At 39.6% G+C, this 14,233-nt stretch overlaps 1 protein-coding gene across 1 annotated transcript in view; it reads right to left on the bottom strand.

Moving 5' to 3' along the window:
• The window catches only part of JAKMIP3 (Janus kinase and microtubule interacting protein 3), an 893,040-nt gene that overhangs the window by 182,773 nt on the left and 696,034 nt on the right, over window positions 1-14,233 (bottom strand). Inside the window, exons 15-19 of the mRNA XM_085606202.1 lie at window positions 13,585-13,683; window positions 13,434-13,487; window positions 12,752-12,817; window positions 8,302-8,370; window positions 8,121-8,198 (exon numbers count right to left, since the gene is read on the bottom strand). Coding sequence (XP_085462328.1) covers window positions 8,121-8,198; window positions 8,302-8,370; window positions 12,752-12,817; window positions 13,434-13,487; window positions 13,585-13,683 — 366 coding nt within the window. The remainder of the gene's footprint in view (window positions 1-8,120; window positions 8,199-8,301; window positions 8,371-12,751; window positions 12,818-13,433; window positions 13,488-13,584; window positions 13,684-14,233) is intronic.

Consider the following 14,233-nt stretch of genomic DNA (forward strand, 5'->3'; position numbering starts at 1 on the left):
CCTCGAGATCGCTGGTGTTCAGGAGTGCTCCAGGCGAAATACCTGTCATATATATATATATATATATATATATATATATATATATATATATCGCAAAAATTCCTCCGAGTACAGGAGCCCCCAACCCTTCAGGGCGGCCTCTTTAAACAGTGGGCACGGAGCAGCCCACCAATTCCAATAACATGAAGCAGCAAACTGAGGCCCAATACTGGAGAAATTGCGTTTATTCATGGCATAGCAGCACGTGAAGGCTTCCTTCTCCTTACGCGTTTCGGCGATCAATGCCGCCTTGCTCACAGGTGAAAGCCATATACAAAACAAAGTGCATGCGTGCAAGCTTTAAATATCCTTGAGTCACATGACCTCAGTTTGAAATACATATCCCATAATGCAGGTTGAAATCAGTTGTAAATACAAGCTGGAAAATCCATTTCGCATTTTACCTGCATGATGTAAGTGTGGAAAATAAACATTTTAATATATGAAATTTGTTTTATTGGGATTTTAACCAACTAATGTATGTGCTATTACAATGTTGCCCTTTATTGCTGCTGACTAAGATTAAGTATTTTTTCTATGTCTAAATGTGCAAAGTTTGAACTAGCCAATTGTGTCATTTTTCTAATCAGCACTTAGCACTTTAAAAGCGGGATCGCAACTCCCATGGCGTCATGTGATCAAGGCCTCTGGTAGGTTGAAACGCATCATGCAGGCATTGCTGTGAACGAAATAAAATAATTCACTCACTTGCAACTTGGGTCGGTTCTCGTCTGTTCCTGCTTTCCCTCGAGATCGCTGGTGTTCAGGAGTGCTCCAGGCGAAATACCTGTCATATATATATATATATATATATATATATATATATATATATATATATATATATATATTCAAAACAATGGTGTCCCGGCGAAGACGGCAGGCTGTTTCATGCACCAGCGGATTGAAATTGGTCCGTACTTCTAAATAAAGGCTGGTAACCTTTCTCACTGGTCCGAGTGCTTCTTCAACGGGACACCATTGTTTTGAATTTGTAGGCGGCTGCCCAGTCGCGACGAAGCACCACCCCATTATACAGAGGGGGCCGCGTGGACAAGATTCACTAACCACAATGCGGGAAAGTGAGGCAAGATTGAGGACTTTTATTTAACAGTAATTGTGCACGAGATTTCTCATTTGAATGATGCTCTCTAACTCCCAGGGTGCTGATGGGCGCTCCAACTCCCAGAATGCTGATGATTGCTCAGGCAGCCCTACTCAGGGTGAACACTTAAATATCGGAGGAGGAGCGCTATGCACGTACCTTCCGTGAAAAGCCCTAGAAGAAGAGACTACTCGAAACGCGTCGGCGAAGACGGCAGGCTGTTTCATGCACCAGCGGATTGAAATTGGTCCGTACTTCTAAATAAAGGCTGGTAACCTTTCTCACTGGTCCGAGTGCTTCTTCAATGGGACACCATTGTTTTGAATATATATATATATATATATATATATACACATATATATACTGTTTGTAGAGAGCAACCGCTCCTTCATCTTCTACTCTGATCTAGGCTGTGGATTTCCAAAAATGGAACCTGCATGTCTGTATCACTCGTGCACGGCTAGCGGGTGCGCGAGTTATAGTTAACTGAACTAACTATAACAGTGGAATTTCATTGTTTTTTTACGAGTGAAATGTCCACCTAACTATAACATGTGTGAAACCTATGGTTTTTTAAGTGAATATATATATATGTATATATATATATATATATTCACTGAAAAAACCATAGGTTTCACACACGTTATAGTTAGGAATTAGCATTTAAAAAACCTTGCAAATTCACTTAAAAAACCATAGGTTTCACACATGTTATAGCTAGCTGGACATTTCACTCGTGAAAAACCATTGAAATTCCCCCGTTATAGTTAGTGCAGGCAACTATAACTCACGCGACCGCAATCCTCTGCTGATGACGTCAGATATTACATCACTGTATTTAGACACTTATTTACCCATGTCTTCTTCCATTAATTTTTAGCTATACATATATTACAAATATTTTGTTTTCAGAAAGACACATATGTCATCAGTGATGTAATATCTGACGTTATCAGCAGAGGATTGCGGTCGCGTGAGTTATAGTTGCCTGCACTAGCTATAACGGGGGAATTTCAATGGTTTTTCACGAGTGAAATGTCCAGCTAACTATAACATGTGTGAAACCTATGGTTTTTTAAGTGAATTTGCAAGGTTTTTTAAATGCTAATTCCTAACTATAACGTGTGTGAAACCTATGGTTTTTTCAGTGAATTTGTACGGTTTTTTAAATGCTAAGTTATGTATTTATTTTTTTAAAGTTTTTCACCATGCGCGTACCGTACGCGCACGGTGCGCTTCGCGCACTGCGCCCCCACGTTACGCAGTGTGCGGAATTTTTCCGTTTCTACCATACGCGCACGCTACGCATACTCCGCGATTTTTCGCAAAAAAATTAAAGGAAATTTTGGCCCTTGGGGGTCCTTCTGGAACCCCCTGACTAAGGCTAGGGGGTCAGGAACTGTCCACCCTGCCCCCTTTTCACGTTCTCCACCTTTGTTTTTCACCCCCTGAGACTGCGAGAGACAATATGGCGGCCGACACTTCCTGGTTTCGACCGATTCAAATGTTTACTAAGATCTAACAACCAATCAGAATCGCGCTCGCGCACGGCAGCGTGCGCGTACGGTAAGTTTTACCGTACGCGCACGGTGCGCGCTTATAGATATATATATGCTTTTAAATGCTATTTTCTCAGGAAATACTGAACAGATTTACACCAGACCTGCAAAAGGCACATCCCTGACCTGAGGACTACCTCTCTGCCAAATTTCAAGTAATTCTGTTCAGCCGTTCGGGCTGTAGCTTGGACTAAAGGTCTTATGGAAAAATGCATGGGGAAAACACGCTTTGGGACCCCCCCTTTTTCTCAGCCCCTGCTTGACGAATCCCCCTGAGACTTGCAGGGAAGGAGCGGAGCGGAGCACCCCACCTATTTTGAAAATTTCGCGAGGATTCGTCAATCGGCGCCAAAGTTATTCCAAATAGAATGTTGCGGATTTCCTATGGAAACACGATCCTAACTATAACTATCTACTGCCGACCGCCAGTAGATAATATATATATATATATATATATAATATATATATATATATATACATATATCCAAAACCACAAAACGAAATCTATCGTGCGCTCTCAGCAAGAAACAGGCGAACAACCAGGTAGCAAAGTCCAAGTGTTTAATTCACACAACGCGTTTCGGCGACAAGCCTTAATCACGTGATCAAGGCTTGTCGCCGAAACGCGTTGTGTGAATTAAACACTTGGACTTTGCTACCTGGTTGTTCGCCTGTTTCTTGCTGAGAGCGCACAATAGATTTCGTTTTGTGGTTTTGGATATTGATTTTACCGGCGTGCTCCGCCGGGGTGTGCGCCACCTTTCATGGGTCCCAGCAATTTCCGGAAGGAGCAACTGACTTGTGTGGATATATATATATATATATATATATTTACTTAAAAAACCATAGCTTTCACACGTTATGGTTAGGTGGATATTTCACTCGTAAAAAACCAATGAATTCCCCCGTTATAGTTATTTAAAAAAGCCATATTTTACAATATGTGGTAAGAAACAGGAACATTCCTGCTTTTTTGCTCTACAGCTGTGCAAAACATAAACTAGCTGTTTTAACTCGCTCATTTCTTTGAATTGATTACTTTCAGGAGAAGAGTTCAGAAAAGGTGAAAAGCCAGATCTTGTTTTCAATGTTTAAATAGTTGTAATTTGGCTACTTTTCCTTCCTTTCACACAGTCAGCTGCTTCTGGCAGTAAGCCTTTGACATCACAACTCACTTTTTTATGCTATGACAGTAAAACTACCATGTCATTCTCTTATAGCAATTAACTAGTGATGTCACAACTACACTATAACAAGACAATTATAAACAGGCTTTTGTACATGGATTCACGCTCCCATGTTTCATAGGACTATAATGTATCCTTGAAGTGGGTTGGGCCTGGATTAAACCTGGGTTGATGTAAATTTCTCATATGGTGATGTCCGTTCGTGGGGAGTGGTGTGGCTGTAGTCAGCCACAGTGGCGCTCCTTTAAACACTGTATTTATGTTAGTATGCTGTTCTATCAATGCTACAGCTTGTTGCTGCAGGTGTATTTGTGTTAGTTTTCCAACACTGTGGTTTGTACCTTTTCTTGCATATATTACGTTTGTTTTATTGGCAGGGATGGGTCGATGGGTGAATAAAAGGATGGGTGGATGAGTGGCTGAGAGGATAGGTGGATGATTGGGGGAAAATATGGATGCTTGAGTGGGTGAGATAATGGGTAGATGGGTGGATGACATGATGGCAGAGTAAATGGAAATCTGAGATGGATAAATCAGTAAATTGAAATCTGAGAGGATGGAAGGAGGGATGGAAGGATGAGTGGATGGATGATTTATGGATGGATGCATCGGTGGATGACAACGTAAATAGAACTTTGATAATGGATGGACGCAAGGATGGATGGATTTATGGATGAATTAATGAATGAATGGGTGGATGGATGAATGGATGGTTGGATAAAATGAAATTTGAGAGGATGGAATGGCTGAATGGATGGGTGGAAAAATTGAAATCTCAGTGGATGGATGGGTGGGTGAAAGGATGACAGAGTAAATGGAAATTTGAGAGGATGGATGGATGGCGAAGTAAATGGAAATCTGAGTGGATGGGTAGATAGATATGAACGGAATGTAGATAGATATGAACGGATTGATGGAATGGCCAGTGGATGGATAGAATCGTGAAAGACTATATGATTGATTAAAGAACAAATGGGTGAAAGATTGTAAAAGTGAAATGGTGGACATCGGTGGGTGGATGTAAAATTGAAAGGATGAATGGATGGATGCTTGGATGGATGAGACAAGGGAACTCTTCTATGGAGGTTCAGGCGCAAATGCTTCACTTGCTGTATGCTATCAGAGCTTTGGTTCAAATTGGGGATATTTTTAATTATCTGGCTACTCCCATTCTTGCCATAATTCAGCCTGTGGCCTAAAGAACACACTTTCAGTAGAATACCGTTTACTGTCAGTTTCAAATTAATTTCCATGTTACAATGATCCTTCCACGTTGTCTTACTTTATTTCGATGCCTGCATCCTGTTTCTCTTTTTTGTATTTTTGTATGTAAATGCTTGTTCAATTCTAAACTTTTCTCTGAGATTGCACACATAAATGAATGAATTTATGAATGAATGGATGACAGATATTTCTAAAGCTCAACTTTGACCTATAGGCATCTGGACAACAGTAAAAACGTGTCCTGATAGCAAGGAATGACTCTCACAACCTTGGAGACGAAAGAGACGAGTTATAATAAGCTTCCTAAAATGAAAATGATTATCAGTGTCTGGAATTTCATAAGGAAGAGAATTGCAGAGTTTAGCAGTGAAAACGCAAAAAGATTTCCCTCTCCATCAGTTTGTTTGTGTGGTTCTTGGAAATGCCACATCCTTCTTTTCCAAAGATCTCCTTGGAACATACCATCTAAACCTAGCCTTATTAGAGGCATTGTGCAACCAACAATACTACACTTCTGAGCATGTACTAATTACCTAGATGCATACACACCTCGAGCACAAACGTGAAACACAGAGAATGCATTCAAATTTGGCTTTAGTTGTAAATGGGTAGCGTACTACAAAGAAACGTAGGCACGTAACTTATACAATATTTCTGTGAACAGTTGTAAAAAGCGAAGGGAGTATTAAATCAATTAGTGACGTTGAAGAATATAAGATGGAGATCATAATCAGAGAGAATCTTAATATCTTTGATTCTCAATGGTCTAGTGTGCCTCAGAGTCACAAGTGTATTAAAAAAGTATTTTGACAGAGTGCAATCAATAGTGTGAGCACTTCTAAACTTTAAAACCTGACTTCATTAGCATTAACATGGCTGTATGCTCTACATAGAAATTATTATCTCAAATAGCAAAAGGGTTACTTTCAAAAAGAGTGAATCAAAATGATGCCTCAAAGAAAACTCTGAGACTGGTTTCACACATTGTGTATACCCCTACAGAAAAACAATGTTTTTTATTTTTTTTATTTAAGGAGTTTTATATAGCGCTGGCCGGACCCAGGGTTATCGGAGAGCTTTACAAAAGTTTTTGTAAGGGTCATACAATAGAGCAATGTTATACATATTGGTTCGGCGGTCCAAGTGTGCAGTGCAGCATTGCGGTAGTACGCGAGTCCTGAGATTACCTCATTGAGTGCATGTTATCTTGGGTTGTACCTCTTAGGGGGAGGGAGGAACAGGAAGGGGTCAGAGGGCAAGGATGAGGTAGGTCTTTGTGATACAAAGTCAGAGAGCAACGGCGAGCAGGGATTTGCGTATGGCGGCGGCTAGGGTACGGCGGCTAGGGTATTGGAGCTCCTGAGGTTTCTTGTCTGACCAGTCCTCTTGAGTTTGGCGGCCAGGTAGTCAGGTTTTCCAGCGTGCAGGGCTTTGTGCGTGAGGCAGGCAGTTCCCAAGCTGGCACGCAGTGCTACTTGGAGCCATTTTAGTTCTCTGAGTGCTGGTGAAATGTGATCATTTTTCCTAATTCCAGTGACCATTCTGGCTGGTGCATTGAGAGTTGTTTTGAGGGGAGCTAGGTGAGATTTTGTTGTACTAGTGAGAGTTGCATTCCCATAGTCGAGTCTGGATAGCACCAGTGATTGGGTTGCTTGTTTGAGGTCTTTGGTTGGGCTGAATGGTTTAATTTTGTTGAGTAGCTTCAACTTGAGGAAGGCACTCTTTGCGGAGTTTTTAATGTGTTTGGCCATGTCGAGTTTTGGGTCTAGGGTGATTCCTAATGATTTTATGGAGTTTGCCAGTGTCAGCCAGTGTCAGCCAGTTATAACGAATACACCAACTGAGTACCATGATAATGCATGTGCCTTGCCTGTTGCCTAGGCCTCTGGCTTTGCGCCCTCGCTCTTTGAGAAATTTCTTTAACATTTATACCTGGACGGACATCAGCTGAGGCAGCCCAGTTGTATGCAGTGTCAGACTCAAGTCACTTAGCTTCCCACAACACTACCCTCACGCAATGGCCTATTTGAAAGACCCTTGTGCCGCCCGTCCGTCCCTTTTAATATCAGAAAAAGTGACGTACTGGCAGCTCAAGGCGATTGTAAATAAGCCCCTTAGTGCATTGTCAATATCTCAAGACCACTGTGTACAACAGCCTAGCCTAGGTAAACTGCAAAGTAGAATGTCTCTCGATGCACTGACTGATACCTGTAACAAGCTTCCTGTCTCCTTCAAGTGTTGATTTACCCAGTCCCAATATCTCTTTCACTCATTTTTCTTCCCCCAGCTATATTAACAAATCCCCCCTACAGGAATCTGTAATGTCCATGTAAACAGAATTCATTTATACAATGGGGCCAATTCACAAAAACATTTATGAGCACGAGTAAGTATTCTTTCACATACTCTTACATGCCTTTGTGAATCAGGACTTTAACATCCCACTCCCTATAAGTAAACATGCAAAGAGGGCATGGTCCTTTGCATTTGTGCTATTTATAGTCAAATATTCAATGAATGTTCCCATTTTAGATGTTTTGGGGGCAATTCTCAAAGTAAGAGTATGTAAACCTTACTACAGGTGTACTGCTTTACGTGCTCTAAAAGACTTGTGAATAGGCCAACAATGTTCAAGGAGAGAATGGTGTCATGATGGCAGTGCTGTGCAAATGCACCATCTCCAGGTCACTGGCACATTGCTGTGTTTCTCATTCTGACCAGAAGTATGAATGACCAGTCAGAAATAGTAGTCCCTATACGCTGGCTGTCACAGAGTAATCCCAATCCCCTAGCACTAATCCACATGCAACGTTTATGAAATATATTAATTTATTCAATATTCAGATGTATTAGAAAGTGTCCAACATCACGTGCGCCTTTACAGAGTGCTGAAATAGACACCATTTAGTATTTGTTTTATCGTACACATTCAAGGGATATCACAATAACTAAGTAAAGCAGGTGTAAAGCAGATTATTGGGTGTACTACTACATATAGATAAATGTTACCTTGTGTGCTTGATCCAAAGTTTGTTTTCTGTAATCAAGCTCCTCGTCCAAGTAGCCCTTCTGTTTACTAAACAGCTCCTAAAAAACATAAGTGGGGGAGGCACTGTTTAGCACTTCTTTTTAAAATGAAAACCTAAATGCACATGTTTGGTAAATGAGAATGTTTTATGGTCAATTTTACCTTTTCGTGTTCAATATCTATCATCTTTTGCTGCAAGGCCGCTTCAGTAACTTCAATTTGCTGTAGCCACTGAAGAAGGAGAGAGAGAAAGTTTAATTCCAAAACTGCAGGAAAAGAGGATGATCGATTACAAACTATTATTGTCCAAAACCTCTCTTGGCCTAGTATTTACTTTGAAGAGCTGGGGGGAAGTACTAGAGTATCCAGAGTAGAGTCAAAGAAGACTATAACTAAGGTTTAATACATATATGTAGCTTGTTTTAACCCATTTTCTGTCCATAAAAACACAGCTGAATATAATTTGAACCTAAAAGGACTGCATCACATTATAAATGACCATGGCTGTGAGATCCTTTTTTTGATTCAGACCTTTTAGCATGGACATCCACACCCTGCTCCTCGGATCAATCATATGTGGTTTATCCGTAATCGATTTACTATGTCCAACAATACCATATGTTAAATGAGAAATGTTTTTTATTGAATGTTTTATGGCTTTTACCATCACTATTTTATTCTTTTATGTTTAAGTTACTATTGTATTCATGTCGCATTCTTTTATGGTCCATAGTGACTGAAATAAAGATTTTGATGATGATGATGATATGTTTCTTTATATGACGCTTACATTTTCATACGATTGCACAATTGCCACTGATGTGCTTTTTAAGAATTTAATATACATGATGCTTTTGTTCATACAATGCATAGGATTTTTTTTAAAAGGTTTATAAAAGGACCAGAGTCTGACAAAAGGGTTGATAACTGGAGATCATATGCTTTGATATTTCAGCAGCTTTGTGCCCTCGTGAATAATGATAGTAGTTTATGGGTCTAATTGAAAAACCTTAATCAGGTTCTGCAGCCAACGCTGTGGTAACAGCTAATCTGCCACCTACCCGTGTTTCCAGAGACCAGGGAAAAGCGGGAGATCATGGGTGGCACTACCGCACTACAAACTGTGGCATTCTCTGTCAGTTGTGGATCTGCACAAAAAACAAACAGGCCATGCTGCTAATTTTCCCTCATTCATTTGCTCTCAGCATGGCACTTGCTCTACTTCTCACATTGAGAGTGGAGAGAGGTTTAGAACAGGGAGATGGCAGGAAGGCAAAACAACTGTTGAGAGAGGTAGCATGACTCCAGGCATCTCTTTTGGGTAAAGGAGGAAGGAAGGTGACGGTGAGTGGCAAAGGTGGCAGGATGCAGGTAGATATGATATTTTGAGATTTGAAAAGGAGAGGATTTTCCAAAGGGGTATTGAGGGAGGATGGTGGTGCCACTATTTTAGAGTAGGGCAGGTAGATGAGGTGAGGGTGCTGCAGAGGGTGGATCAGGATGGTGGTAAGACACATTACATTTTTGGGAGCTTTGTGGAGGGAAGGATTTGGTGGTGGAAGAACTTTAGCTATTTGTTTCATTGGGCAAATTATGTAAGGGGTCTCCTGAGGGTGGTAGGGAAGATTGGCAGAATACAAGTATTTTTTTATAGTATGGGGAAGTTAAGGGTTCACAGGAGGGAGGTGGAGTGACTGAATAGGGCTTTACTCGTGTATGTTTTTTCTGTTTAATAAATCATGAAATGTCCTCTTAAAATAGTATGGTTGCCACAACACACAACATGCTTATGACATTTTCCCATACATACCTTGCAATGTGTGGGGAATATACACCATAAGAGAAAGTATTCAAGAAAATAATAGAAATGTCATGATTTCTTACAGGTAATCATTACACTGAATCTAAGTCTTATTTTGTGAAATCTTTAAATAGGATATAATGGAACTTGTAATATGGCAGACGGAATATTCATTTCATTTGTGAGGGAGCATCCCATTTGGCAAGATCGTAATCAGGCTCAAAGTCTCATCTTGACGATGTGCCCACTTATTTGTCTCTCTGGAATTCTCTTGAATTTTTTTATATAGTCAGATTCAATAGCTACGGTTCACATCATTAGTCCATAATGAAGTTAGGCATTTAACCTCTAAAAAATGTAGCACTCTTTAATTTATATGCACAACAAAATGTAGACATACAGGTGTGTTTGCTCTGTGAACTCTGTGGTAGTTGGTCAGGTGAGTGTCTGTACATGTGATAACCATTCAAATTCAAGAAGGAAAATTCTCACTACAAAGAAGAAAACAAAACGCTGAACAAATTTACAGTAAACTGGGTTAAAAATGTAGAGGTTGGCTCAATTCACGTTTTGTGCTGATTTAGAGTTTGGCAGGCCAGTAGAAGTGCTGGAATTCAGCGGCCCTCTCATCCTTTTCTACTTGTGATTCTCCCCCCTTAGATTTTGATTTGGGTAATAACCTAGGTTTACATTGATGGATTAACCACTGGCTCTGCAGTGCAAACCAATGACCTTGTGGAATTGTGTGCTTCTGTAACGAAAATAGTGCTATGTAAAGCGCTATGATACCCGACGTCTCGGGTCTAGTTCACGCTATATAAAACTCTAAAAAACATTATTTTTAAGTAATTCATCATTGAGCCATCAGGTCGCAGTGACTGTCTTCCTTCTCTTTTTATTGTTGGGCAACATTCACTCCTTTTACTTGTCCATGGCCACCCTTCGAGGCATGGTTGACCAAGAAAAGGGAGAGGTAGAATGGCCCCCATTCCCGGAGGAAACCCCTGCATGCATTGGGGCCATTTTTTTTGTTTGAGAAAATATACTTCAATTTAGGACTTTATTTTCTTAATAACGAAGTTTACTAGCAGGCATTTTAAACATGACTGCAAATCTTCAGAGCTATGAAGAGAGGCACAGCAGTGGTGAAAGAGTCCAACATTTATCAGGGGAAAAGGCCTACAAAGAGGCAAAACAGGCAGAATTCAATGAGTTAAAAATCACTGCTATGCCCCATTTTCAAGTTGAAAACTCAGAATTGGATGTGTTTATGTCATATGGTCCATACTTTACCTTATTAATTTCCACTTGCAATCACAGACTTAGAATTTAAGTACGGTGATAGAACCACTGATTTGGCTCCCAACCATCACACCAATACTTTTAAGTATATAGTATTGCCAGTTCTTCTCTTTGGAAAAAATATGTCATTTAAGCATTCTGTGTACTTTGGTGGGACACTTTGTTAAAAACCATAGGAGCACTACACAAAACTCATTAAAATGTTTAAATTCATTAAAAAAAAACTACAACAGGACTGACACAGCTGAGCCCTACGGTGCAGGGCGATAGTGGAAGCATTGAATAAATGCACAAATTGACAAACCATTAAACTACAGGTATTTTTACAAATTCTCCTGAGTGTGGTGTCCTGTCTTTGCTTTCCTTGTCCACTGAGAGTTTACTCCTACTTTGGCCTTCTCTAATGCGGGAGAATACCGTTTACAAGTGGCAGGAGTGGTCCTCTTCACTAATATATCCAAGGCTGAGGAACATTCTTCATGCTGGAAGACATTGACTGGGATACAACTTGCCCACCTAAGACCAGTGTTTTTCCTTTCCAAAGACACTGAGCTACCAGCTAATGCCCAAGCTGCCCCTTTCCCTACCAGGAAGCAGATCTTTATTTCCATTAGGACGCTCTCTAGTCTGAAGTGGGAGTAAGTGAGAAAAGGTAAAATCTCTGGAACTTCGTCATGCCAATTGTGTTAGCACTGAAGTGGGAGTTAGAGTAGAAAAACAACAAAAACATATGATTTGATTTTTCTGTTCATGGGTTTAGTGTTTGGTAGATATGTCTAATGTAAGCATAACATTTATTAGAATTTTTCACAGTATCTAAGACAGTAGACACCCTGTTTTAATTGATCTTTAATCCTGTGTCAGGGCTCCCATTATCTGCTTGGGTCTCACATGCGACACAGCATTGTTCATACTATACACAAATACGAACACAAAAAAACAAAAAACTGCCATTTAACCATCCTCCTCCCCATGATTTATCCTCGTGCCCCCTTCCTCCAATTAAAAAATTCTGGAACCTGCCCCAAACCTAACCATCAAAAATGTTACAGGCTATACATTACAAGAAAACAAAGAACTTAGCCCTCCAGAATGCAACTGTCAGAAAATAAAAAGTATACTGCCCGATTGAGAATAGAGAATAATTTACTGAAATAAACTCATGCTATCAGCAAGTTTCTCAACCAACTTCCTAACTAGAACTTACCCCCAAAACTCCAACCCTGGTATGTATCGCAGAGTTAACAACCAATCTGAGCTCCTTATACGTCCTGTGTAAAATGTTTAGTCATCTGGTAGATTGTACCATCTGCACGCTGTCTACATCAACCTTTTGTTACATAAACAATTCATAAATAAAAATATAAATGATTAAATATAGGCATATGGTGGTATTTATATATTGATGGGTGTTCTAATAAAATGTACCATCATTAATATCAGAAGACAAGTATACATATAATGTGCTACCCATCAGCAATATTAGAGGCATTAGTGGAGACTACTCACCTTTTCAGCCAAGGTCAGAACAGTTCTGGCTTGTATAATGACTACTTGCTCCTCATTAGTCAGGTTCTGCACCCAAACAAAAAATTTACAGTGAGCAGAAGGTTACAACTTATGCTGTTATATTTAATTACTCTTTGACATGAAGGGTTTACACGTGACATATATATTTAGGGTTAACATAACTCTGTCTTTTCAAAAGTGATAAAGACATCTGTCTGCACTTTAACGGTGCCTATTTCATTTCTTAAACTTTGCAAAATAGTCATTATATTTTTTTTGTTTTACGATTTCTCTAAAAGATGACAAATAAGTTGTAATAAAAATAGATGATCACATTTAGATCAAATTCTCATTCTTTTGAGAGCATGATAAGTTTAGATACCAAAACAAATTTAGCATTTTCATTTTAAAATGCATATGATTTAATTAATAAATATTGCCACACATTTTAAATGTTTTCAGCATTCACACAAACAGTTCAAATTAGGGCAGAGTGATAGCCCCTTCATACCTGAAAGATATTATGGAACGTCAACATTGTGCTCATTGTCAGACTGGTGTCTTTGCCCTATCATTGGAGTGGCATTAGAGGAAGTTCATTAATATCAAGCCTATCATCATTTATTTACATATTTATTTTTGCTAAAAACTCATACAATTTAGAAAAGGAACATACACTTACGGCGTTATCCCCTAAGATGTCCAATTTTTTCATTAGCTCTGCAACTACAATATCCTAAACGAGTGAAAGAAAAACAGAGAAGACCGTCAGGTTTCCTGAGTGATACATGCAGCTTTGCCCAACATAAGAGGCAAATGACAGTGAAACTTACAGTGACGCCCTCTGCCTCACAGTACACCTGAAGAGGGCTCTTTCCCTCTGGAAAAGGAATGTGGTGGAAATTGATGGCAGGCGATCTTCGTTCCCGCTCCTAAAATGCATATATTTAAGTAAATAGGAGTTCACATAATGCTTTACAACGTTTTTATGATATACTATTGACTAAATATCTACCACGAATTGACTAACTATTGAATGTCCGTCCACCAAAAGTTGTAAACTATTGATTGTCTATTAACCAATTGAATCTTTAATAGAAACCATGATTGCATTGAACACGTTATTTAACTGAGACAACAGAAAACAATGCGAGGACTGCAATCGTATGGCCCAGTAACATGGTCTCTCAATCCATATTTAGATCGTACACGTTCAGTGTCCAAAATAAGTTTAATCAGAAAACAGTTCAAAAGGAGCTTGACCACTGAAAGGATGCAAATGGTGAAGATTTCAGTGCAAACGTGTGAATGAGAGCTGATAGACAGGCTCAAATCAGTATGAGCCACAGCTCTTGACACACTCTAAAAAATTGCACATGCAGAAAATGTATTTTTATTAATTTGTACTGACCCAGACTGAGGAAAGAGTTCTGCATTCTGGGCCGTTTCAACATGTCAGTGCTTCTATGCCACTTTTTTTTT

This window comes from Triturus cristatus, chromosome 1_2 (assembly GCF_964204655.1).
Source record: "Triturus cristatus chromosome 1_2, aTriCri1.1, whole genome shotgun sequence".
NCBI lineage: Eukaryota > Metazoa > Chordata > Amphibia > Caudata > Salamandridae > Triturus > Triturus cristatus.